Here is a 23420-nt window from a genome sequence, read left to right on the forward strand (position 1 = left end):
TACCCCATCTCATGCCTTAATTTTCCTGGGATAGGCTCCAGACCCCCTGCGATCCTGAATACAGGATAAAGCAGTATAGATGATAAGTGAGTGAGTGGGACCTAGGAATCACCAGGGATCAGTCGATATGATATCACAATACCATGGTGGCGATTGGGTTTTTATTGCGATTCTATAATTAATTATTTTGTATTATTTATTTTTAATAAATAAAAAATTTGAATGAAATCCAATGAAATTTATATCCAAATTCAACATTACTCGTTTTTTTCTGATTTTGTTTACATTTTAAACAAGCGTGAATAGTTTAGAGTGCACCACCTGTTGGATTATAGAGGAACTGCAACAATTTAGCACTTAAAACGCAAACAAAAATAAAAAACAGAGTTCATTATGAGTGTGTGTTCTGTACACTTACAGGTAGCACATGGGAGTCTCTGGCGAGGCACATCGGGGTGTCCAGGTAGGTTCATAATAAATAAAATCATTTACAACAAGACTGGAAAGGTGTATTAGCTCTTTATAGAATGTGAATGAGATTTTGTATTTTTATATCACTGACCGTCATTTTTAATTCAATGATATTAATAAGAATCAATATGTTATTATTACAGTAATAATACCTTTAGATATGGCAATGGTTGAGTATTACTCAATATATTGTGATGTTTAAGGACCACAGTACTGCAGAGTAGGACAATTTAGAGTTGTTTGTTCTCCTAGGTAGCACACTACTAGTTTTCAAGATTAATTTTGTTACATATGCGAAGTAGCATATATGCAGCTGGCCCTTTTTCCAGCAGAAAACAGATGTTTCGAGAAAGTCTGAGCAACACATGCACTGTCACACACATTTAGCAAACACAAAATGAGGAAGCGAACTAAATGACTCGAGGTCTAGTTACAAATGACTAGACAAGTTGCTACTGAACAAGAGCACATCCAGAACATACAATACTGTGCAAAAGTCTTGATTCACCCAGCAATTCTTCTTATTTTCCTATCAGAGAGGTAAACTTAAATTTTTTGTGTAGTCTTGAGGAATAGTTCTCCAGGCTTCCTGAAGGACTTTTTGTCTTGCATTTTTGGCAGGTTTTTGTCTTGCATTTTTGTTAACTTTTACACAGTGACCTATGAATCATTTAAGCATTCAAAACACCTACACAAGGCATGAACCAGTAAGAAACAGGTGCAGATGACGACAGATGATCAGATCAGGATGGTGATTAGTATACTGGTGATGCTGAATGCTTGTGGTTGGAACAGACGAGAAGGGAAATGAGGTTGCTGCTGAGATTGTTACATAACCGATTGTTGATGGTTATGTACACTTTGCAGCCTGTCATAGTAAAACATATGCACCCATTTAAAAAAATAATAATCTACACTACTGCTTAAGTTTTGGATCACTTAAAATTGTATTGTTTTTCAAACACACAAAATTATTCTGAATAGAAATATAGCAGGGCGGCACGGTGGTGTAGTGATTAGCACTGCCTCCTTGCACTTCATTTTTAAATTTAATTAATTAATTTAAATGTCAGGACATTTGCACAGTACTGTATAGTAGCTGTTAATAGAAGAAGAGTGGACCTGACTTGAACTTGAACCAGGAATTTGTATTAGTTTTTTTTTTTTAAATGCACAGATAGTTATCTCATAATATACTATTAGCCTGTGTCCTAAGAAACTGGGTTGGCAGGCAAGAAAAGAAAAGTGCAAACATTTATGCCAAAGTGAAAGAGATTTTGTGCCAACATTCAGATATATTTAAAGGAAGCGGCACATAAACCCCTCTTGACTAAAATATTTAAATGGTTCCTCATTATGTCCATAAGAACATAAAATGTGAACGTTTGAGCCACGACGCATGATGACTGATGTTGTCTATCTGATCATGTTGGCGCCCCCTGCAGGATAACGCTGGACGATCCCTGGAACGCCGTGCGTCTCCTTTCGCCGGACCTGGGAGTGTTCATCATGTCTCTGATCACCATTGTGTTGTGTAGGCGTTTGCTGAAGAGGAGAGAGGACGGGTCAGCGCTGCTGCACAGCTTACAAGAAGTAGGTGGACTGCAAAAAAGCACATGTTTAACAGCGTCGTAGAAACCATAAAACGTGATGCACGTAAATGGCTCATTATTATTATAAACTGCCAACACCAAGGTTACTTAATCAGACCTCAGACATTTCTTCAGGGCTTTTACGGCTTTTCACGAGATGCTCGTGTTATAAGTATTATAAACATTCCAGTAGTGTTCAAACTGGAAAATGTATTCAGATAGGTGTAGATATGTCCAGCAGCAGTGTGTGTCTAATTGCATTTTGGCGTACACATAAAGGGAGGATGCAATCAGTCCCACAAATTGGCTTCGTCTTCATCCTGGCTGGACATATAGTGATTTTCAATCAGAATTGGGATGAGGAAACAAACAAATGTCTCCAAAAGGGGATGTGGGAATCTGAGATGCATCCTTAAACACATTTCAGTGGGATGTAGAACAAGTGAAAGTCACACATTCCTGCTGTGGTGTAGTGAGAGTATTTATAGTAGAGACGCAGATGCTTGTTTCAGACGCTGAAGGTGTGTTCAGGGTGCCAGCCTTTTCCTTTCACTTCTGCTATTAGTTTTTGAAGAATCGAAAGCGAGATCGGGCATGGATTTGTCTCATTGCCCTTTCTCAATCTGTCTCATTTCCACCCGTTTCTGTGATAGAGAGTTTAATTTCAGGGATTTCCTATTTTTTTCTTTTCTTTTTTTGGTATCTGAGTCATATACGCATCACAATGTGTGCTTTGAAAGTATGTATTGGTTTCTTCTGTTAAGAGCACTTGTATTTTCAGTTCTCTTTTACTGTTTTTGGGGACTCCCCCATCCGATTCTTAAGCACACACATACACACGCCATATGTGCACGCTCACGCTTGCCAACCTTTTTATTTTCAGACAGGATTGCTGTCACATGGTGATCATTTTTCCATTTTCAGTGTCAGTGGTAACCCAGTGGTTTGTGTCTGGTGTGTGTATATATATATATATATATATTTTTTTTTCTCTTATATTCAGCCTTGCTCACTCTTTCTTCATACCATCTGGGAAAAGTACAACCGGGTCCAACAACTTCCTCCCTCTGTTGCCAAGACAACCATGTCAACAAACACAGGCCAGGGTGTGTGTGTGTGTGTATGTGTATGTCAGTGTAGGGAAATAGAAACATTAGTGGATCAATTAGCGACCGATTCCTGAGCGCGGGTCTAAAATAGTAAGCCTGGCCAACAATAGGAGCACGTCCAGCAGACAGAAATGGTTTTTCACTTTTAATTAGATGATTGTTGGTTCAGCCACTATGATTTCCATCCCCTCAGCGCCAGAGTGTACAGCGAGCCGAAAAAACCCAGCGCCGGGCCTGTGCACAACCGAAGTGTCGATTTTACCCAAATCCGTCGCTGTGCGGTGTCACGTGCTGCCTGCATCCTGGAGATTTGAGTAATGCGTCTCTCAGGCAGGATATAAAGCCTGGATATCTTCCAACAGATTTTCAACACCCAGTGGCATGGCGAAACTCTCTCACCCACATTTTTTCCTAGTGAAGAATTCAGATTCGCATTGCTTAACTGAGCCAGTGTCTGTCTCTAACGTTCATCCCGAATTGTTTTCTCACTGCCTGAGAACTGTAGGAAAAATACAGAGAATACCGAATCTCAGAGAACTTTTGATATCCGTACCACTCTTCATATGATAAAGCCTTAATATAAACATGCATGGATTTCAAAACATGTTTAATTTGCAAAAACAAGAAAGCGTAAAGATGAAAATGATTTAAAACAGCAGTTCCTCATGAAATTATAGTGGCGATGATGATGATGATGATCTAGATCTACACCTCCAGGAGAGTGTATCTGACTGTGCTGTCTGTGCGCGAGAGATGGCGCTGCTGTTGATTAGAATGACACTTCCCGATTCCTGCATTTAGTGCCATTAAGATAGCATTTAGCGCCTTCGCCAGTGTGTACATGTGCAGCAGCTGTGGCGGAAGAGCCACACATGTGTCACAGGAAGCAGGTCTTACTCTTCAACCTGCCCGTTTTATTGTCGCTTGCTAGGGGGAAGGTGTTAAATGATAATAAGCAATTATTAAAATAAGAAGCGTTCAAAGCAGTTCCTTTTAGTTTCGAAATTACTTTATCTCTTTACTGTTGTCTTTTTGTATCATATTGTAGATATAAGTTAAGCTGGGAAAGAAAGATGATGTAACATACTGTACAACAACGCTCGTGTACAAACATACAACTCGTACAAAACTGCGATTATTTAGACACAAATCAAAGATGTGATTCAAACTGCAATATGCAGTTATTAAATGTACCATTTAGTATTCAGTCATATTTATTCACGCAAATGGCAAATGTATTCGATGATACCATAAAGAGGATGTGTGACGATATTTATTTAGCACCTAAAAAGTTCAGAAAAAAACATATACATACTTAATACAAATTACAAATTTAATCCTATTGTGTTTGGATAATTGGAGTGGTATCTATTGCGATTATATAATATATATATATTAGATCAAACAATACAGAGTATAAAACAAAGTAGCTAAAATTCAGTGATAGAGCCTGAGCTCAGGTTTCTCCGCATTTCCTGATTATTTATTTAATTTAATTAGATTTTACTTCATGCATTGTTGTTGTTTGTCTTGAGGCTTGCTTTATTAGGAGCATGCCTGCTTGTTCAGCCAGGACAAGGGGATCCAGGTCAAGAGCGAAAATTAATGTTGAAGACAAACCTCAGGATGAAGCGAATGGCACTAAACAGACCATGAGGAAATTGAATTCACAGTTAAGGCAAGCAGATCAGTCAGGGCAGGATGGTTTAGACACCCTCCGTCTGGTGGGAATAAAAATCCATATGATACATACAGTATATAAACGTATAATACAGTTAGGAAACTTGTTGAACATGGGGATGTTTAAAATTCAGCAGGCGTAGAAAGAAGCAGTGGCGCAGGAGATAGACTTTTACCTAGAAAATGTGAAAATAAGGTGGGATATATTAGATACGTGTGCGTGTGTGTGTGTGTGTGTGTGACATAATTGTGATAATTGCAATCTTCAGACTTGTAAAAAGCATCACTTCTTCATCTTGTAATTACCCGACTTGGTGAAAGCTGGGACTTGATGTTACGTTGACATCAGGTCACAACTGTCTTGTAAGTGATGAAATTCTTGTTTAGAATGTTTTTTTTTTTTGGTGAATGTTCAGGTTCTGTGCTTGTAACTCATATGGTTAAAGCCACAACTCAGCGTTTGAGTAAGAGCTTTTACCCCTCAGATGTACTTGTGATGCAGAAGATTTTGCTTTAGTCCCAAATTGGAGAGATTAGACTAAACCTAAAGCCACACGTCTCCACCAGTGTCTCTCTGATTACTCTTAGTTAGGTCGATGGGCTCTTTAGTAGAACACTGTTATTACAGCTACTTACTGTACTGTACAGTGCTACTTCCAGAAGAAAGCTTTTATATTCCTGCACAGCACATTTATTTTTCACATATCCTAGATTGTTAGGAAGTTGGGGTCTGAGCAGCAGGTCAGCCATGATACAGCGCCCCCTGCTGCAGAGATGGTTAAGGGCCTTGAGAGTTAGAGATGGTTAAGGGCCTTGCTCAAGCATCCAGCAGGGGCAAATTGTCGATGCTTGGGTTTTTAGTATCGACCTTCTGATCAGTAAACCAGAAGCTTTAATATTGAACCAGCACTGTTCACTACATGTGGTATTGTGGATTTTGCTGGGCTGTTTAAATCTAGATGACTTGCCTATTCTCTCTCTCTTTCTCTCTGAACTCATCTGAAGTCATCTGAGTGCTTGATTAGGGGAAACACAACACATACACACCACACACACACACAGACACTACACACACACACACATACATACATACACATGCACACACACACATCTCATTATGATGATGTGTGAATTATTGTGTGTGTTGTGAGGAGTCAGCAGGGCAGAAAAACACCAGTGAAAACAAATACTGTACAGATTAGTTTCCTTTATCACTCGTGGACCTTGAGGATCTGGGACATGTGATTTAAGTAGCTGCGGTACAGTACGTATTTTTGCCCAGTGGGTGTGTCATTGGCCTCGTACATCACACACACACACACACACACACACACACACACCTACACACACACACACACACACACACACACACACACACACATCAGGCTTTGGTCTCTGATGCTCAAAGTCATCTAATGATTGCTGTCAAGACGATAAGGTCAGGTTAAAGAGGTATATAAATTCATTCATTCATTCATTCATTTACTTATTGATCCATATCTTAGATCCTTAGAAAAGTGTGCGGGGGTCAGCAATGTATTTCTGTATCTATTTATGTAAGCATGTTTATTACTTTAGATAATGAAGTTTATTATTTAATCTTAAGAGAATGACACGTTTTAAAATTTCTTTTGCCATCTTTGTTGTGCAGACAGACCGTATTGAGTAACGCTAAAATGGATAAAACATTCCACATTATGACTGATCTCCAAATTCCTTTTTCTTCTTCTTCCTTTTTTTTTAGATTATTTGTCCAAGATATTTGTTTTGCTCAATTCCTTTACCATCTGTAACCAGCACAGTTTAATTCTAAAGTGTAGAGCTAGATGATCGAGCCCTGAGGCACGCCACACGCTGTGTGTACTAAACTCATTCCATCATATAATGTAGCAGTAATGTGCAAACATGCCAAGCCACTGCCTTAAGAGCAAACACACGCTCAGTCCTGTTTACTGATTTATAGCAGTGTCTTTCTTTTTTTTGTTGTTGTCAGTTTTCTACCGCACTTTCCCATCAAAGGCATCCACAATAACTGTAACAATAGGGATTTACTAAATGGGGCTTTGTGGTGGCTTTGTGGTTAAGGTGCTACTGTAAGATTGTGACCAATACAGGTTAGTACAGTAGTATTACCAAGACTGACTGGGTGGTCCATGGACAAGTTGATGGTTAGATCATATAGCGGCTCAAGAGAGGAGTGTGGAAAAGGTGCAGTTGCAAGGAGTAGAGGTAGAAAGGGTTGAGGATTTGAGGTTTAAATATTTAGGGTCAACCATTCAAAGCAATGGAGAGTGTGGTAAAGAAGTGAAGGAAAAAGTGTAAGAAGGGTGGAATGGGTGGAGAAGAGTAGCAGGAGTGATCTGTGACAAAAAGGGAAAGCGTACAGGAGGGTAGTTAGATCAGCAGTGTTGTACGGTTTGGAAACATTGTCCCTGATACCCAAGACAGGAAGCAGAGCTGAAGATGCTGTAATTTGCTTCACGATTTTGAGTGTCAAGAACGGACTTGATTAGGAATGAGTATATTAGAGGCACAGTGCAGGTAGGACATAGTAAAAGGAGCCAGATTAAGGTGGTTTGGACATGTGCAGAAGAGGGACGTGGGGTAGATCAGGAGGACAATGTTAAAGATGGAGCTGACAGAATGGAGGAGAAGAGGAAGGCCCAAGAGGAGGTTTATGTATGTGGTGATGGAGAACATGCAGGAGGTTGGACTGACAAAGAAGGAAGTGGAGGCAGGGTTAGATGGAGACAAATGGTCCACTGTGTCCTCTGAAAGAAGAAAAAGAAGCGAATCTGTTTATTGACAGCTGAGTGATCCTTCAGTGACCACGCCAAAATCAATGTGGTTCCTCATCACCAGGTAGCCGTCTCACACAGATGCGTGGGTACTAGATCATCAGTTGGAGGGTCAGGAAAGTATTTTAGCACCATTGTTAATCCAGTTTAGTTATCTAAACACGAACTAGTGTTGTGAATCCTCTGTGGAAGTTCATCAACTTCCATTTTTTAATCATCAAACCAGAGAGTGAGCTTAGAGAGAGCTAGGAAAAATCAGAAAGGAAAGTTAAAAGAACACAAAGCATCATTGTAAAAAGAAAAGATGATCCTTTTGAATTCATTAACAGTCAAGGTAACTCTGGTCACATTAGTGGCGTATCTGCTTATGTCGGTTAAATAGGCCTGGACTAGATCATTTTCTATATTAATCTAGTGTAACAGCATAGTGATAAATAGGCTGGACAATATTTTGTAGTGCCACCATTTCTAATGACGACACCAAGATGTATTTGTCATATATATATTAATACACGGTGAAATTCTTTGTTCTTTGTGTATCCCAGCTTTGAGTAGGCTGGGTTCAGAGCACAGGGTCAACCATTGTACAGCACCCGTAATTGGCCCAACAGCGCCAACTTGGCGAAGCCTTGGCTTGAACCGCCAACCTACATGTACTGCAGAGCAGAATTCAAATTATGTAGCGCTAATTATAATTGGCACTACTTAAAAGCATTTGCCCCATCATACAGAGATCAGGAGTTTGATCCCTAGGTGGTGCTACTGTACAGACATCTGTACAGTGGAGCAGGGTCGCATACTTCCTCTCCCACTTTACTCATAGCAGCGGTAGCCAAGCATAGGCAGTTAACCCTGCCTGATTGGTCGCTGTAGCTGATGTGAAGTGGCCTGAAAGATGAGTGGGAATTGGGTATGATTTCATTGATGAAAAATTAAGGGGGAAAAAAACTGAATCAAAAACAAGAAAAACCATTAAAATGATAACAGGAACAAAACTGCCGATTAATTTCAAAAGTTCGTATGCAGTGGCAGATCCAGCAGTTATATCCTGGTTATATTGAATCCATTTCTAAAATCAAATACAATAAATAAATTTACTCCCGCATGATGAGAGGTGAGATAACGGGGTATGTTGAGAAACTCCAGGCATGAGATATTACTGGTTTTTATCAAGCTCCAGCTGTTTGAGGACGTTGGACTGGCAGATATACAACATGGTGATATTTACAGCGATCTCATCAGGTAAAGTATGGTTTAACATTAAACTATTATCCAGTGGAATCGAAAGACTTTTGTATTCAGAAAATTAGTGTTTATATTCTGTTATTACACACGTCATGTTCTAATTTATTCTTTTTCCTATCCCTTGATAATTGCTGGTCTCATGGCTATCTACAGTATGCCATCAGAAAAGGTTGCTTCTTTGCTTGTGATTACAAGTTGAATGTGACAGGAGTTCTCTAACATAAATAATATAAGATGCTTAATAACGCTAATGAAAACATAACGACAGCCCCGGCGCAATTAAACTTTTACTCAGCATTTAACTCATGATTGATTATGCTACCCAAGATGAAATGGTCACAAGGTCCAGTGATCACCGACAGGACCTCGTCTTTGACCCGGGATAAGACCCGTTTCCCTGCTGGATGGCTGATAACCATCTCTTTTTTTTGTTTTTTGTCAGTTGGAAGATGATAAAACTGTCTTCCAGGTTTTTGAACTCACATGTTGGTTAATTCTTATGCACAACAGCTGGTTTTTAGCACTGTAAAATGGTGATTGGTTCTTTTTTACATCAGATCAGACGTTAACGCAGAATCTCTACAGACGTTGCTTTTTTTTCTTTTAGGATTAATAAAAGTCATTATAGTAAGTAAGGGACGAGAACAGGGTGTGCTATTTTATTAAAACAATCCACATAATTCCCTTAAATATTGCATTTTAAGTAAAATCAATTAGGAATAAAAAATACAGCTTATGTGACCTTCAACTTGGCAAGAGCTGACCTTTCAGTGTCTCAGAGCTCAAAAGAACACCTTTACACAAAAGTGTTAATAAGTACTGATACTGCAGACTCCTTCCTGAATTCTACATTAACATGTCAATTCCAGGAGACCCAAACAGACGAGGAAGAAGAGACAGAGGAGGATGAAGATGATGAAGGTGAGGGGGAGGAGGAAGCAGACAGGAAGGAGGAAAAGACCAGAGGACCGGCTCAGCTGTGCGCTCATCTCAGAGCTACAGCTCAGCGCTTTCTTCACAACATGGGCAGAGTGCTGGCGGTCACGCTGCTGGGGCTGGCAGGTGAGAAGCAACACACTAGGTTTAAGAATAAAAAAAAAAAACTTAGCATCACAGTCATCTATTGCTAGCTTTAATTAATTTTTTTTTATACAAGTGGCATTTAAATCAAACTGGGACTTTTGATTGAGCAGGATGTCAGAACACGTATTAGAGTAAAAACTCCCTTTATATATATTCTGTATATAATCCGCTGCTACATTATGGTTAGGACCGTACAGTGGGTGATGCAAAAACTCGCAGCCTCGTGTTGGAGAATGATTGTGTGTATAGACGCGTCTCTTCCACAAGTTGGCGACAATTTATTCGACGATATTCATGGATCAGGTGTCACTGAAACGTCTGCAGTTGGCTCCGACTCACCTTGGCCGTACAGTACAGCCTTTGCATACGTTCCCATATGTTCAAATGTTTTCCTGCAGCTTAGTTTCATATATCAGCCAGTTCTATGCCTTAATTCATGAGAAAGTTCATAAGTCCCAGTTTGACTTGAACGCCCCTCTTATTATACATCACCTCTTTAGCGGGAAACAAACTTCTGACACATAATATTTAATCATTTCTCTTTTGTGTTCCATTCTACATGTGACAGATGTTTACCTTTGATGCATAACTTTTGAAGAGTTAAATTAGAATAAACAATTTTTTTAAATAATCCGCTTCAATTGCTTACTTAAAGAAGATTATTCTTTTTTCCTGTATATCCATGTTTAAAATGGATAAGCTGCTGTTTGCTTGAAAAATATTAATTCATCAGCATGTGATGTTCCACACAGGTATCACGTTGCCTTCGGCTTTTTCCTCCGTCTACTTCCTGCTCTTTATCTTTTTGTGCACCTGGTGGGCTTGCCACCTTCCCATCAGCCACCTTGGCTTCAACGCGCTGTGTGTGATGGTGGGACTGTTCACAGCGGGGCACTTGGTGTGTTTGTACTTGTACCAGAGTACGGTGGCACAGAGCTTCCTCATCCCAGGCAGTCTGTGGGCCAGGTATATTTTAACACCACACACACTACAGTATACAACACATTTACTCGTCTGTGTGTTTGATTTTTTTATTTTTGGGACCGTCCTGCTAATCCGTACTGAGTGTATTTAACTGTAGTTGTTTCACTAAAACCTTACAAAGCTAAATGATGTTAAATTAGGTTCATGTAGGCACTGGACCTGTGAAATTAATCGATTATGCAATTTAATGATTCAAGACAGAAAAACAAGATTCTTTATGACTAAATTTCACCCCTCTCTTTCGCACCTCCACCTTAAGGAAGTGACATTAAATCAACACAACTTCACACAGCATTGCATGTAAATTAAGTAGCATAGCTTACCTTTAAATAAGTTAAACAGTATCAACAAATATTTGCTCTGCATCAATCAACATAAAGAACTTTTAACCGTCTTTAAGACGCCTTAGCTTGTGACTATCCAATGATAAACAAAAAAATGTCTGTTTTTTTTTTTTATTTCTCGATTCTGTAGCTCAAACCCTAATGTACATCATTTGCCATTCTGAGCTTTTTGTTATGTCACACCCTTATTTTAAAATGGTTTAAATTTATTTATTTTTTTTCCCAAGTTTACTTGAGATTTTTGCAAATGTATTAAAAACAAAATTGAGAAAGCACATGTACATAAGTATTCACAGCCTTTGCCATGAAGCTCGAAATAGACCTCAGACGCATCCTGTTTCCCCTGATCATCCGTGAGATGTTTCTGCAGCTTAATTGAAGTCCACATGTGGGAAATTCAGTTGATTAAATATGGTTTGGAAAGGCACACACCTGTCTATATAAGGTCCCACAGTCGACAGTTCAGGTCAGAGCACAAACCAAGCATGAAGTCAAAGGAATTGTCTGTAGACCTCCGAGACTCTGGGGAAGGTTACAGAAAAATTTCTGCCGCTTTGAAGGTCTCAATGAGCACAGTGGCCTCCATCATCCGTAAGTGGAAGAAGTTTGAAACCACCAGGACCAGCTGGCCGGCCATCTAAACTGAGCGATTGGGGGAAGAAGGGCCTTAGTCAGGGAGGTGACCAAGAACGTGATGGTCACTCTGTCAGAGCTGCAGAGGTCCCCTGTGGAGAGAGGAGAAGCTTCCAGAGGGACAACCATCTCTGCAGCTTAAAACCAATCAGGCCTATATGGTAGAGTGGCCAGAGAGTCTCATCAGACCTGAGAATTTTGTTTCTCATGGTCCGAGAGTCCTTCAGGTGCCGTTTGGCAGACTCCAGGCGGGCTGCCATGTGCCTTTTACTAAGGAGTGTCTTCCGTCTGGCCTCTCTACCATATAGGCCTGATTGGTTGTACTGTAAATTGTATCAGTGGCTCAGTTTTTGATTTTGAAATTTCTAAAATTCACAAATTCCTTAAACAAACATACCATGCAAATCGCTTCCACCTTCTACAGTATGTTTTGCAGAGTATTACCTCTTATTTTTTTAAGTGCAGTTGGTGCAATACTACCACCTACTGGATGGGAGTGTGGCACAGTAGATTGGCACATGTTACTCAGCATTTCAATCCACAAAATTAACACAAATCAAATAATAAACATTAGTGCATGAATTTAAATTATTTAAATAAAAAAAAATCTTAATGCTCAAAAATGTCATTGAACCAAATCGACGGTCTACCCATGATTCACAGTTTAAGTAGGCACACGGTTTTTTAAACATGTTTTTCCCTAAATTACATGATACCCACATGCTAAAATCGTGTGGTTTAAAAATGACAATGCCTCACATGCAGGAAGGTTGTAGCTCAGAATGACGAATGTTGTAGGGTTTGAGCTCGGAAAGAAAAAAAACAGACTTCAGACAGACAGATCTTTTTGTTTATCATTGGACCGTCACAAGCTAAGATGTCTTACATGTAAAAAAAAAAACACAAAAAAAACAACAACTTTATGTTAATTGATCGTCAGCAAATAGCTGTGCTTCATTTTACTGTCTTTGGTGTTGGATATGTTGTGTGTTATGTACAGCATGTTTTGAGAAAATAATTCGAGTGAATTCCTATTTTCTTTCTTTTTTTTTCTTTTATAGCACAGAACTAGGGCTGCATAAAAAAAAACAACAACAAGTAAATAAAATCTCCCCCGGCTTCCTGTTGTCACCTACGTTCTGCCACTCATAATTCAAACAGATAAGATATGTGTGTGTGTGTGTGTGTGTGTGTGTGTGTGTGTGTTATAAGAATGTGAGAAGTTTGGGAATAAAGAGGCAAGGTGTGATTAATGTAGGATGACGTGTTGTATATAAATGAGAGTGGGTGCAGGGTTGAACGCTTTTGGCGGGGAGTGTTTCGGATCGTTGATTTATTTATTTTTTCGTCTTCCGTGGTGCGAGTGAAGAAAGCGGGGATTGACAGTAAGAAGTAAGTGAAGTTGGAAGGAAGTTCCCCAGCTGTCAGGGTTCTAAGCCACAGACAGAGCTCTCAGGAATAAAGTTTAGAAATGGATACGCACCCAATTATATTTGCGTTAGCACACACACACACACACACACACACACACACACACACATGGGCACACCCTGAACTTCTCTCCCTGGTTTTCTCTTTTGCCATCATCCTAACCTGAAGCTTCTATTTTTCTCTAGGCTTTTTGGCCTAAAGGATATCGTTAGCCCTTTTAATTGCTCCTCCCACACCGATGACCTCGTATTCAACACAAAGCATGATTGGCCCGTGTTCGTCAATCCAGGCATCCTGTTTCTTCTCTACGTCTCTGTAGTAACCGTCCTGAAGATCAGCACTCATGGTCACCAAGAAAAGGTTCTTGCACTCATTTTCAAAACTGAATCACGATCAGTGTTTTACTTTAGACCTGGTGCTGATTAGCGTATGATGTGCGGTCTTCCAGAAGGAGGGCGTGGGAGAGGAGGTGGAGCTAATGGCATGGCGGGCGGGCGAAAAAACCCCTGAAGATGACACTAAGGTGGGTCCACGAACATTGTAGGACTGGCTAACCCATCTAACACGTTCTCACACTAAAGTGTGATACAAATGCACAAGTTTTAACGAGGCGACCGCTGGAGTAAACATCATCAGAAGCGCTTTACTATCTACTATACTCTACAGCATAAAATAATTTAGCTTGGGTTTATATTTCCTACACAACCCTGGGTCAGGGTAAAAGTCTGCATTTAGTTTGATGCAGGAATAACCGATCTTTTAATTAAGCCTCCAGCAAGAACGCATTATCGCTTTCTGTCACATTCTAGACTGGCTACAAAGGATAAAACCTACTGCAGGTGGAGAAAGTGTTTACATGCACTAGGACAAGATGAGGATGAAATCCAGGTTGTTGTCATGGTTACAAGACATATTGTTTCATACATATCAATTTAGAGATTGTGTTTGTCATTGATATCAGCCAATCAGAAGAGGAAGGAAAGGAGGTCTTTGATTTACAACATTATTGATGTAGAATCTTGGCATCCTGAATTTAAATTTAATTAAATAGAATATGCCTGCTTTAGTCTGACTGCTGAATGATCTGCCCAGATGTTTGTTTGTTAATTGCTTTTTAACTAGAACGTTATAAAAGAACAATCGAAAAGCTTGAAAAGCTCATTTCATTTCTGTAATTATTGCAGCTTTGGATGCATATCTAATACCGATGCTTTGTCTTGTGTTTGTGTGAATGATCAGTTTTTTTATTATATTTATTATCTTTTTATTCTAGCGAATGCTGCTGGGTGAAGGTGAAAGTCCTAGACAGGAAACCGACCCCAACGATGGCAAAGCCCACAGTACAAACGGTTCTCATCAGCACGACCCAGGTAAATCTGTGTGTTCAAACCAATCAGAGATTCGGCTGTGTGTATGGGAGTGTGTTTGCGTGACTAGTGATGGTAACACATACACAGATGCGCTTTGACACACGAGGACTCTTGCATCCGTGATGACGATGAGCGACAAATGGCTTATCTTGAAAAAAATCTCCTTTAGCTAAAGTCTAAAGTTCAATTAGTAAATTCAGTGCCTTTTGTACTATATATATATTTTTTTTAAACTAAGTTGTATTTTTTACCATAGACTTTTTAATAATTGCTCTATAGTTGGACAGTACGCTCAATTTCATGTCTACAGTTGTGCTGTTTAGGCGTTTTTAAAGAACAACTCACATTTTTCTTCTTTCTAGGGATAATATGTATATTCTGTTTCTCAAACTGATAAATGAATACAGGCTTCTGTACCACCCCATATTTATACCCAGTGTAACATGAGGTCACTGATTAGGAGTTTTTTAGAAGAAAATGTTCAGTAGAATAGAATGAAACTTTCTTAGAACAAATGTACTTAAAATAAAGTTGAATTCTTTTAAAGTTTTTGTGTAAATTTAAGGTAATGAACTATAAAAAAAAAAGTGTGTGTGTGTGTGTGTGTGTACAGTATATGTGCATATGTGTGTGTGTGAGTGTATGTATTTATGTGTTTGTATGTGTGTGTGTTCTGTACAGTATGTATGTAGGTGTGTTTGTGTCTGTTTATGTGTGTGTTTGTGTGTTTACAGTATTTATGTGTATGTTCGTGTGTGTGTGTGTCAGGTTCCAGCACAGAGACAGCACAGCAGCAGCAACAGCAAGACAGTCCAGTACGATTAGCAGGGAGGATGATCATGCAGCAGAGTTACATCTGTGCTCTCATCGCCATGATGGTAACATCCTCATCGCTTTTCTTTTTTTAATCAGTCTCCCAAGTAAAACATGATACTATAGATATACACAGTATATATTTTGAAATAATCTATTTATGCCTGACGTTAATCATGGGTTACTCCACATATTAGTGTTACAGTGAGGTCAATAAGTATTTGATCACCCTGTGATTTTGCAAGTTCTCTTACTTAGAAATCATGGAGGGGTCTACAATTTTCAGCATAGGTGCATTTCCACTGTGAGAGACAGAATCTAAAAAGAAAAATCCGGAAAGCACATTATATGATTTTTTAACAATTTATTTGTAAATTACTGTGTCACATAAGTATTTGATCACTTGCTTTTCAGCCAGATTTCTGACCCTCAAAGACCTGTTATCTTGCTTTTAAATAGTCCATATGCTTCTTACGGAGCCACTCCTTGGTTTTCCTGGCTGTGTGCTTTGGTTCATTGTCATGTTGGAAGACCCAGCCACGACCCATCTTTAATGCTCTGACTGAGGGAAGAAGGTTTTTGCCCAATATGTCACAATACATGGCCCTGTTCATCCTCCCCTTAATGCAGTGCAGTCGTCCTGTCCCCTGTGCAGAAAAACACCCCCAGAGCATGATGCTTCCAGCCCCATGCTTCACTGTAGGTATGGTATTATTGGGATGATACTCATCATTCTCCTTCTTCCAAACTCTACGAATGGAGTTAAGACCAAAAAGTTTTACTTTGGTCTCATCTGACCACAGGACTTTCTCCCATGACTCCTCTGGATCATCCAGATGGTCCCTGGCAAACTTTAGACGGGCCTGGACATGGGCTGACTTAAACAGGCAAAAAGAAAATTGTAGACCCCTCCATGATTTCTAAGTAAGAGAAGTTGCAAAATCACAGGGTGATCAAATACTTATTGACCTCACTGTACATGCACACTAAAAATCTGATTATCTGCATCATGATATAATGGATATATAAATATGTATATGTAGGTATGGAGTATCACCTACCACAGCTGGTTGACTTTTGTGCTGCTCCTATGGGCATGCCTGATCTGGATGCTGCGAGCACGCCGCCACTTCGCCATGCTCTGCTCTCCCTTTATCCTGCTGTATGGCATTGGGCTCTGCTGCCTGCAGTACGTCTGGGCCATGGACCTGGAGCCTGAACTGCCAAAGCACTTGGGCTCCATGAGCCTGAGACAAATGGGACTTGACCGAGCGCCGTATCCCTGTCTGCGCCTGGGAGCCATGGTGAGAGCTTATGAGAAACACATTCACTACACTGTGATGATTTTATCAGGAATGAATCATACACACGAACAGGAGGTTCTGTTAGTAGTAACCATATACTGTACACACACTCATGCATGTACTGCTTGTCTGATGAAGATGGAGCACCACATGTCTGCTCATTAAACACTGTTTATTGTGTGCCATTCAAACTGCCAGGATGTAGGAAGCTTGTGTATCAAAAATCGAAACCTGAAGGATGTAAAATATAAGTAGAATAAAAAGGAACAGGAGGAACCTACAGTTTTCTTCACAGGAAGCCATTTAGATTCTATAAATATGCAAATTAACAAACACCCTCGAACATTCACACCTCTACCCCTTTCACTGCAAAACCAGTGTTGCACTCGTAGACCGAACCTAATTATCTTTTTTATTTCATGACTCATATTTTTTAACACCTGCCTGTGACAGATTCCTTACTAACTCAGCTTTTTGAATTAAATCTTCGACATCCTCTGATTCTTTAAACTGTTTTGGCAAAACTGCCAGAGTGAGCATTTTCAAACTTTGTTCAGTCTAAACAATAGTAACTTTTTTAAGCCATAGGTGTTCAGGCCCAAATGTTTGGTCTTGTCAGTCATTTAGAAAGTAAGTCCTGGTAACTGAAGTAACTGATGTATCCTACACCATGTAACCATACCCATGAGGTATAAGAGATGTTTCTTGCATCTTCTCTTCCTCAGCTGCTGTTCACGCTGACGTTCTGGCTGCTTTTACGACACTCTGTAAAGGACAAGTTTGGGAGGAAGAAAAAGCAGAGCGTGCCACTCGAGGAGGTCACCACTGGAGGTAAGGCAGGTGGCTGAACCGCACTCCACACCTTCTCTACTCACTTCTGTAATCACCAGATGTGTAAAAGAGAATGCATACTGGTCTGGAAGTGAATCAGACCAGTTTTTTTGTGAACATGGATGAACTTCATGTCCATCTCTCTATCTTTCGATCTCTCTTTATTTTTCTCGCTCCCCAGAGGGCACCACCCATGATGACTCCATTCTAAAGCTGCTGGGAGGAGTAGTGATGGATCTCTATGCTAAGTACTGGATCTATGTGTGTGGAGGAATGTTCATCATGGTCAGCTTCGCCGGCAAGCTGGTGGGCTACAAGATCGTCTACATGCTGCTGTTTCTGCTCTGCATGTGCCTCTTCCAGGTAAACCCTGACCTCTAAATCAAAACAGCCGGCCTATGATATCAGTGTACTATCTAGACCACGGTATTCTTTTTGACTCTCTTTAAAATTAAAGAACACCAAGTATAATTATCATTGCCTCTTTCTCTCTTTCTCTCTTTCTCTCTCTCTCTGCAGGTGTACTACTCTTTATGGAGGAGGCTACTAAAGCCATTCTGGTGGTTGGTGGTGGCCTACACCATGTTGGTGCTCATTGCCATCTATACTTTTCAGTTTGAGGACTTCCCAGACTACTGGAAGAACTTCACCGGCTTCACAGAGGACCAGTGCGTTATTTATCTGTATTTGCATGTCCATACAGCAGGTATAGGCAGATGACACTAGTGAGACAGTTAGACCTGTGTCTGCCTGCTTAAGGACTATAAGAAAATTTACATCAAATACAGGAAGTCCCAGACTTACGACCAAGTTCTGTTCCGGGTGCACGTTCATAAATCCGATTTGTTCTTAAGTCCGACAAAGCGAGTCTTGTACGCCTTTGACACAAATATAAAATATAATGGATACCAATCCACTTGACTAAATTTGTTCCCTTTCCCCACACTGTCATCATGTGGCCAAAAACCATAAGGAGTACTTAAAATTCCAGATGCCATTTTGTCTCAGAGCTGTTTTCCTCTGTATTGGACTGTGAACTCTGTTTTGTTGTGGATTTTCCGAAATTTTACTAATCAAGGCAGTTTTTTTTTTTTTTTTACCATCATGGTGTTTCTCTTTGAAACCGGTGAGGCCGACTTATTTCTACCGGACTCCTACACGCACACACATACAATATACTGGAAATTTTATACTTTTACGTACACACTGAAAATATTGTATATAATTGTAAATATTAGTATCTGGCGCAATGCAGTGTTTATTTTTTCTGAACAATACACTCAAACTACTTTCACAATTGAAGAAGTAGAACCGCGGCCTGTTTGTATCTGTGGAAATTCGTAACTCAAATGTTTTCGTTGGTGCAAAAGTCGGGCACTACCTGTATTTACACAAATGTCCCTGTTATATTTAGAGAGTGTTAAAGGATGTAAGAACGTCTGCTTGAATGTTTGGGTTGGTGTTTATTTTTAGTGTATATACTGTATACTTATCAGTGTGTTTGCATGTTTTTGCCCTCCAGGCTGGCAGATATCGGCCTCGAGACGTTCAAGTTATCTGAGCTGTTTAGCAGTATTCTGATTCCCGGCTTCTTCTTGTTGGCCTGCATCCTGCAGCTGCACTACTTCCACAAGTCATTCATGAAGATCACAGACCTGGAGAATGTCACGCCTCTGCACAGGCACGACCTCTAACAAACTAAATGCTGAAACTACATAGTCTGAATAATTATCACTGTTATAAGAAGAAGATGTGTTTATAACCATAGCACAATTTAAAGCATTCCATACAGAGCCAAAGCCATCTGTGGCAGTAGGTCCATAACGGCATAACTGACTCCATCCATAATAGGCCAGGTTAAAAAATGAACAATTTTGAGAGCTTATAATCATGCCTAATGGGGAAAAAAATCCACCCTGAAACACATGAATTATGGTTGCATCCTACCTGTTTAGCATTGTATAACCTCACAAGTAATTAATGTTATTTGTGCATAAAGATTAAAGACGCAGCCATAAACCTGTCTTAGCTACTTAGTTTAGACTCTGATCTGATGTTTCTCCTGTTCTTCTACACTAACTTTTAAATATGTGCTGGTTCGACATGCAGAAAGAAATCTGCCCTAAAGACAGAGAGAGGAGGCTGTGAGGAGGAAGATCGGACTACAGAAATGGGAGATGATGAGTCAGAAGATGGAGGTCACACAACAGAATAAAACTTTCTTAAATTTCAGTCATGATGTTAATCTGATTCTATATGTTCTGGTTTTGTTCTAATCTGTGTGACATCTGTCAACTGTCCTGCAGTGATGGTGCCCAGTAAGTGGGGACTGGTGATGGACAGACTCATGGTGCTCTTTAGGAAGTTCCTAGACATCCTCACAGACGTTCAGGTTTTTCTCTGGCGTGTCCTGGAGTTCCACATCCACAAAATCGTTGCTCTGTTCGTCGTCTGGGTGGCACTCTCCGAGGTCTCAGAACAAATATTCATTTTCCTTTATTTATTTGTTGAATTCTTAAATGTGCTTGGTGGTGTCTAGTGGTTTTAATTAATAATAGCAGCTCTGATTTTAACAATATGTTTATATAAATGTGTTCATTTTAATGTCTTTTTATTTCTATAATCGCTTCACATGTAGGTGTGTGGCCAAAAATACACAAATAAACATTTAAAATTAATTAGTATTTTTTTTTATAATAAAGAAAGATTTATGGAAGGAGTCTCCAGAATCAGCAATAACACTAACGCTATTCCAAACTCACTCACTCTAAGACTCTATCATTTGGAAGATCTTTGGACTGTCAGAGGAAACTCACCAAGCATGGGCAGAACTTTAAAAATCCACACAGACCAACCCAAGGTGGGAATCGAACCCTTGGAGCCTGGAGGTTTTGAGGCCCACTATGCCACCGTTCCGCCTCTATTCATTAAATATACATGGCTGTGTGTCATTCATTAATAAATACCAGTAACACAAGAGGGATTAAACCGGGTGTGATGTGAGGTTATAAGAATATAAGAAGAGCGGTAAAATAATGGCTTACATACAAAATTAATAGCAGATACAATTACTGCTTGTAGCAATGTATAACCGATCGCAGATGCTCCTCGGGTCTGTGTGCATGGAGTTTGCATGTTCTCTCCGTGCTTGGTGGGTTTTCTCCGGGTACTCCGGTTTCCTCCCACAGTCCAAAGATATGCATATTCGGCTGATTTGTGTTTCCAAATTGTCCATGGTGTGTGAGTGAGAGCGTGACTGTGTGGCCTCTTTTGACCCTGTAAAGGATACAGAGAATGCGTGAGTGAGATAATGATATGAGTTTGTATTTACCGAGCATTTGAACAGTTAATAATCTATTCTCTTCTCTCCGAGAACCATGTGAAATCCATCTTCTAGCTCTTGTTTTTTTTTACAACACGCACAAATGCACCGCTAATCAAACCCGACTGTTTTAAAACCGTCGGCTTGCTGTTCGACACAACAGGTCTAAGCGTGTAAAATATGTTTATAGGACAATTGCTGCCTAGAAAGACATAATTAACGAATCGTTTTATGAGGTGTTAATGTGTCTCACCACCCACTCCTTCTCTCATGCTCTCTCCTTCCCCCTCATTCTGTCTGTCTTCTCTCTGTTGCTGCATAGCCATCTGTGATGAACTTGGTGTTGGTGGTACTGTGGTCATTTGCGATGCCCTTCGCACGTTTCAGGCCCATGGCCTCGTGTGTGTCCACCGTCTGGGTTTGCGTGATCATCGTCTGCAAGATGCTGTACCAGCTCAGCATCGTCAAACCTGAGGAGTACTCTAACAACTGTACAGTGGTGAGACACGCATTCCATATTCGAGAATATATATAGATACGCTTCTACTCTCCCATCTCCTTTTTATCTCTTTCATCCCATAAGCTCATAAGCAAGCATTCTCACATACACACACCCACATGCTAGATGTTGCTGGCAGAGTCTGAAAGCTCAGTCTGTACTGTTTGATGTATCTCCCCATACATCATTCTAATTACACCCACATCCTTAAAGCACATATAGTCTCGAGCTTTAAAGCTGTTTATGAAAACAATGTTTTTTACATCTCAGATGATTAGCAGACCCTCTACAGCAGTTATTAATGGCATTTTTGCACATCACTGTGCATGCTTCTTGTGTAAATGTGTGTACATTTAATCAATTTTACTCCATTTAATTTGTTTCTATAATTTGTGCTTGAAAGCAGACCAATAAAGGTCTACATCATGAATTAGACAAAATGTCTGTTTCTAAAAAATACTATATGAACAAATAAATAGTATAACGACTGAAAATGCCATGTACTTCCAAATTGGTAACCTCACGAAAGTGTTCATAAAAAAAAACCGCATTCCCTCTTGTACATTGACACATTAAACTTCAAAACGGATAGATTTATGGTCGCACTATCTGGTATTACCTGAATAAGGATTGTTTTGCCCAAAGGTTTCTTCTTCTTGTCATCTCAGGTAGTTTTTTTCTTGCCGCCGTCACCTCCAATTTGCTTATTAGGGACGAGATGTGCCCAGGACTTCATTTATGTGGAATTCAATTGCACACGTTTTAAAAAATGTACGCCATTATCTGTTGAGTTTTGGAATTTACATACACATATACTGCATATATTGTTTTGTGTATTACTGTGAAGCGCGCGGAATGTGTGAGACCACGTTTATTACAGTAAGTGGATTTCAACTGCACGCTCATAAGTGTGTATTAAAAAATTTACAGCGCCATCTGTTTTTTTTTTTTTCATGGTTGATTGTTTATGATATACAGACGTTTTCCATTTAAATGTCAAAGCATACAGTATCTTCTTTACCTGTGGGCTGATTGCGATTAAACAAAGCCTGTATGTTACCTTAAGCTCAGGCAAATCCATCTGCGAAAACCCCATTACAGGTTTTTAAGTGCTGAAGGCACATATAACAAAAATTAAAAAAAACATCTTGACGTGTGATTAATTATCTTGCCCCAAGCCCCCCCGCCCCCGAATAATTTTATCGAAAATATCTTTAATGTACAGACATGCCAACCTTGCAGTTTTATTATATGTAGGATTATTTTTCAAAATTTCTATCCAGAATTTTTATGCCTATAAAGCTGCCTTGCGACAATATCCAATGTTAAATGCGCTATGCAGATAAAATCATTTGAATTGAATTGAATTAAATGTCATCTATCTGGTTTTGTCTTCTAGCCTTTGATTAATGAGACGAGTCTGAACCCTAATGAGATCCTGAACTCCACACTTTATAGAGCGCCTGTAGATCCGGCCAACTGGTTCGGATTCAGGAAGGACGCCACTGCTTTAGGATACAGTAAGGTGAGATTGCCTGTTCGGTCTTGGTGGTTTACACACAGTTAATATTCAGTAGTAGTGGACAGTACAGTATATTAGCATGAATCTCTACTGTAGTGTCATTTATCAACCAGTTAAGATTTTTACATTTCTATATAGTTTTTGACAAAGTAGCCGATGTAGAGCTTTATAAGGTTAATGATTACACACATATGAATGTAACATGACAAACCTGGATCCAGCATGTCTAAAGAATAAAGAACTTCATACTAAATACCGATTGTTATTTAGGAATTTCATCTCATAAAATAAGTTATTATTATTTTCAGTATTTAAAAAAATAGAAATTGACATTAAAACATAAAAAAAAAAAATTTAATCACTTTTGTCTTAGTATGTTTGGCCACCAC

The 23420-nt window shown here is 39.6% G+C and overlaps 1 protein-coding gene across 1 annotated transcript in view; it reads left to right on the forward strand.

Moving 5' to 3' along the window:
- Positions 1–23420, forward strand: part of piezo1 (piezo-type mechanosensitive ion channel component 1) — a 113132-nt gene that overhangs the window by 62152 nt on the left and 27560 nt on the right. Inside the window, exons 4-20 of the mRNA XM_053493314.1 lie at positions 421–463; positions 1917–2064; positions 9765–9957; positions 10731–10944; positions 13556–13730; positions 13819–13893; positions 14644–14740; positions 15509–15618; positions 16597–16857; positions 17583–17688; positions 17870–18051; positions 18208–18356; positions 19211–19369; positions 19798–19886; positions 19995–20158; positions 21333–21509; positions 22909–23034. Of these exons, the coding sequence (XP_053349289.1) occupies positions 421–463; positions 1917–2064; positions 9765–9957; positions 10731–10944; positions 13556–13730; positions 13819–13893; positions 14644–14740; positions 15509–15618; positions 16597–16857; positions 17583–17688; positions 17870–18051; positions 18208–18356; positions 19211–19369; positions 19798–19886; positions 19995–20158; positions 21333–21509; positions 22909–23034 (2468 nt within the window). The remainder of the gene's footprint in view (positions 1–420; positions 464–1916; positions 2065–9764; positions 9958–10730; positions 10945–13555; positions 13731–13818; positions 13894–14643; positions 14741–15508; positions 15619–16596; positions 16858–17582; positions 17689–17869; positions 18052–18207; positions 18357–19210; positions 19370–19797; positions 19887–19994; positions 20159–21332; positions 21510–22908; positions 23035–23420) is intronic.

This window comes from Clarias gariepinus, chromosome 3 (genome assembly GCF_024256425.1).
Source record: "Clarias gariepinus isolate MV-2021 ecotype Netherlands chromosome 3, CGAR_prim_01v2, whole genome shotgun sequence".
Lineage (NCBI taxonomy): Eukaryota > Metazoa > Chordata > Actinopteri > Siluriformes > Clariidae > Clarias > Clarias gariepinus.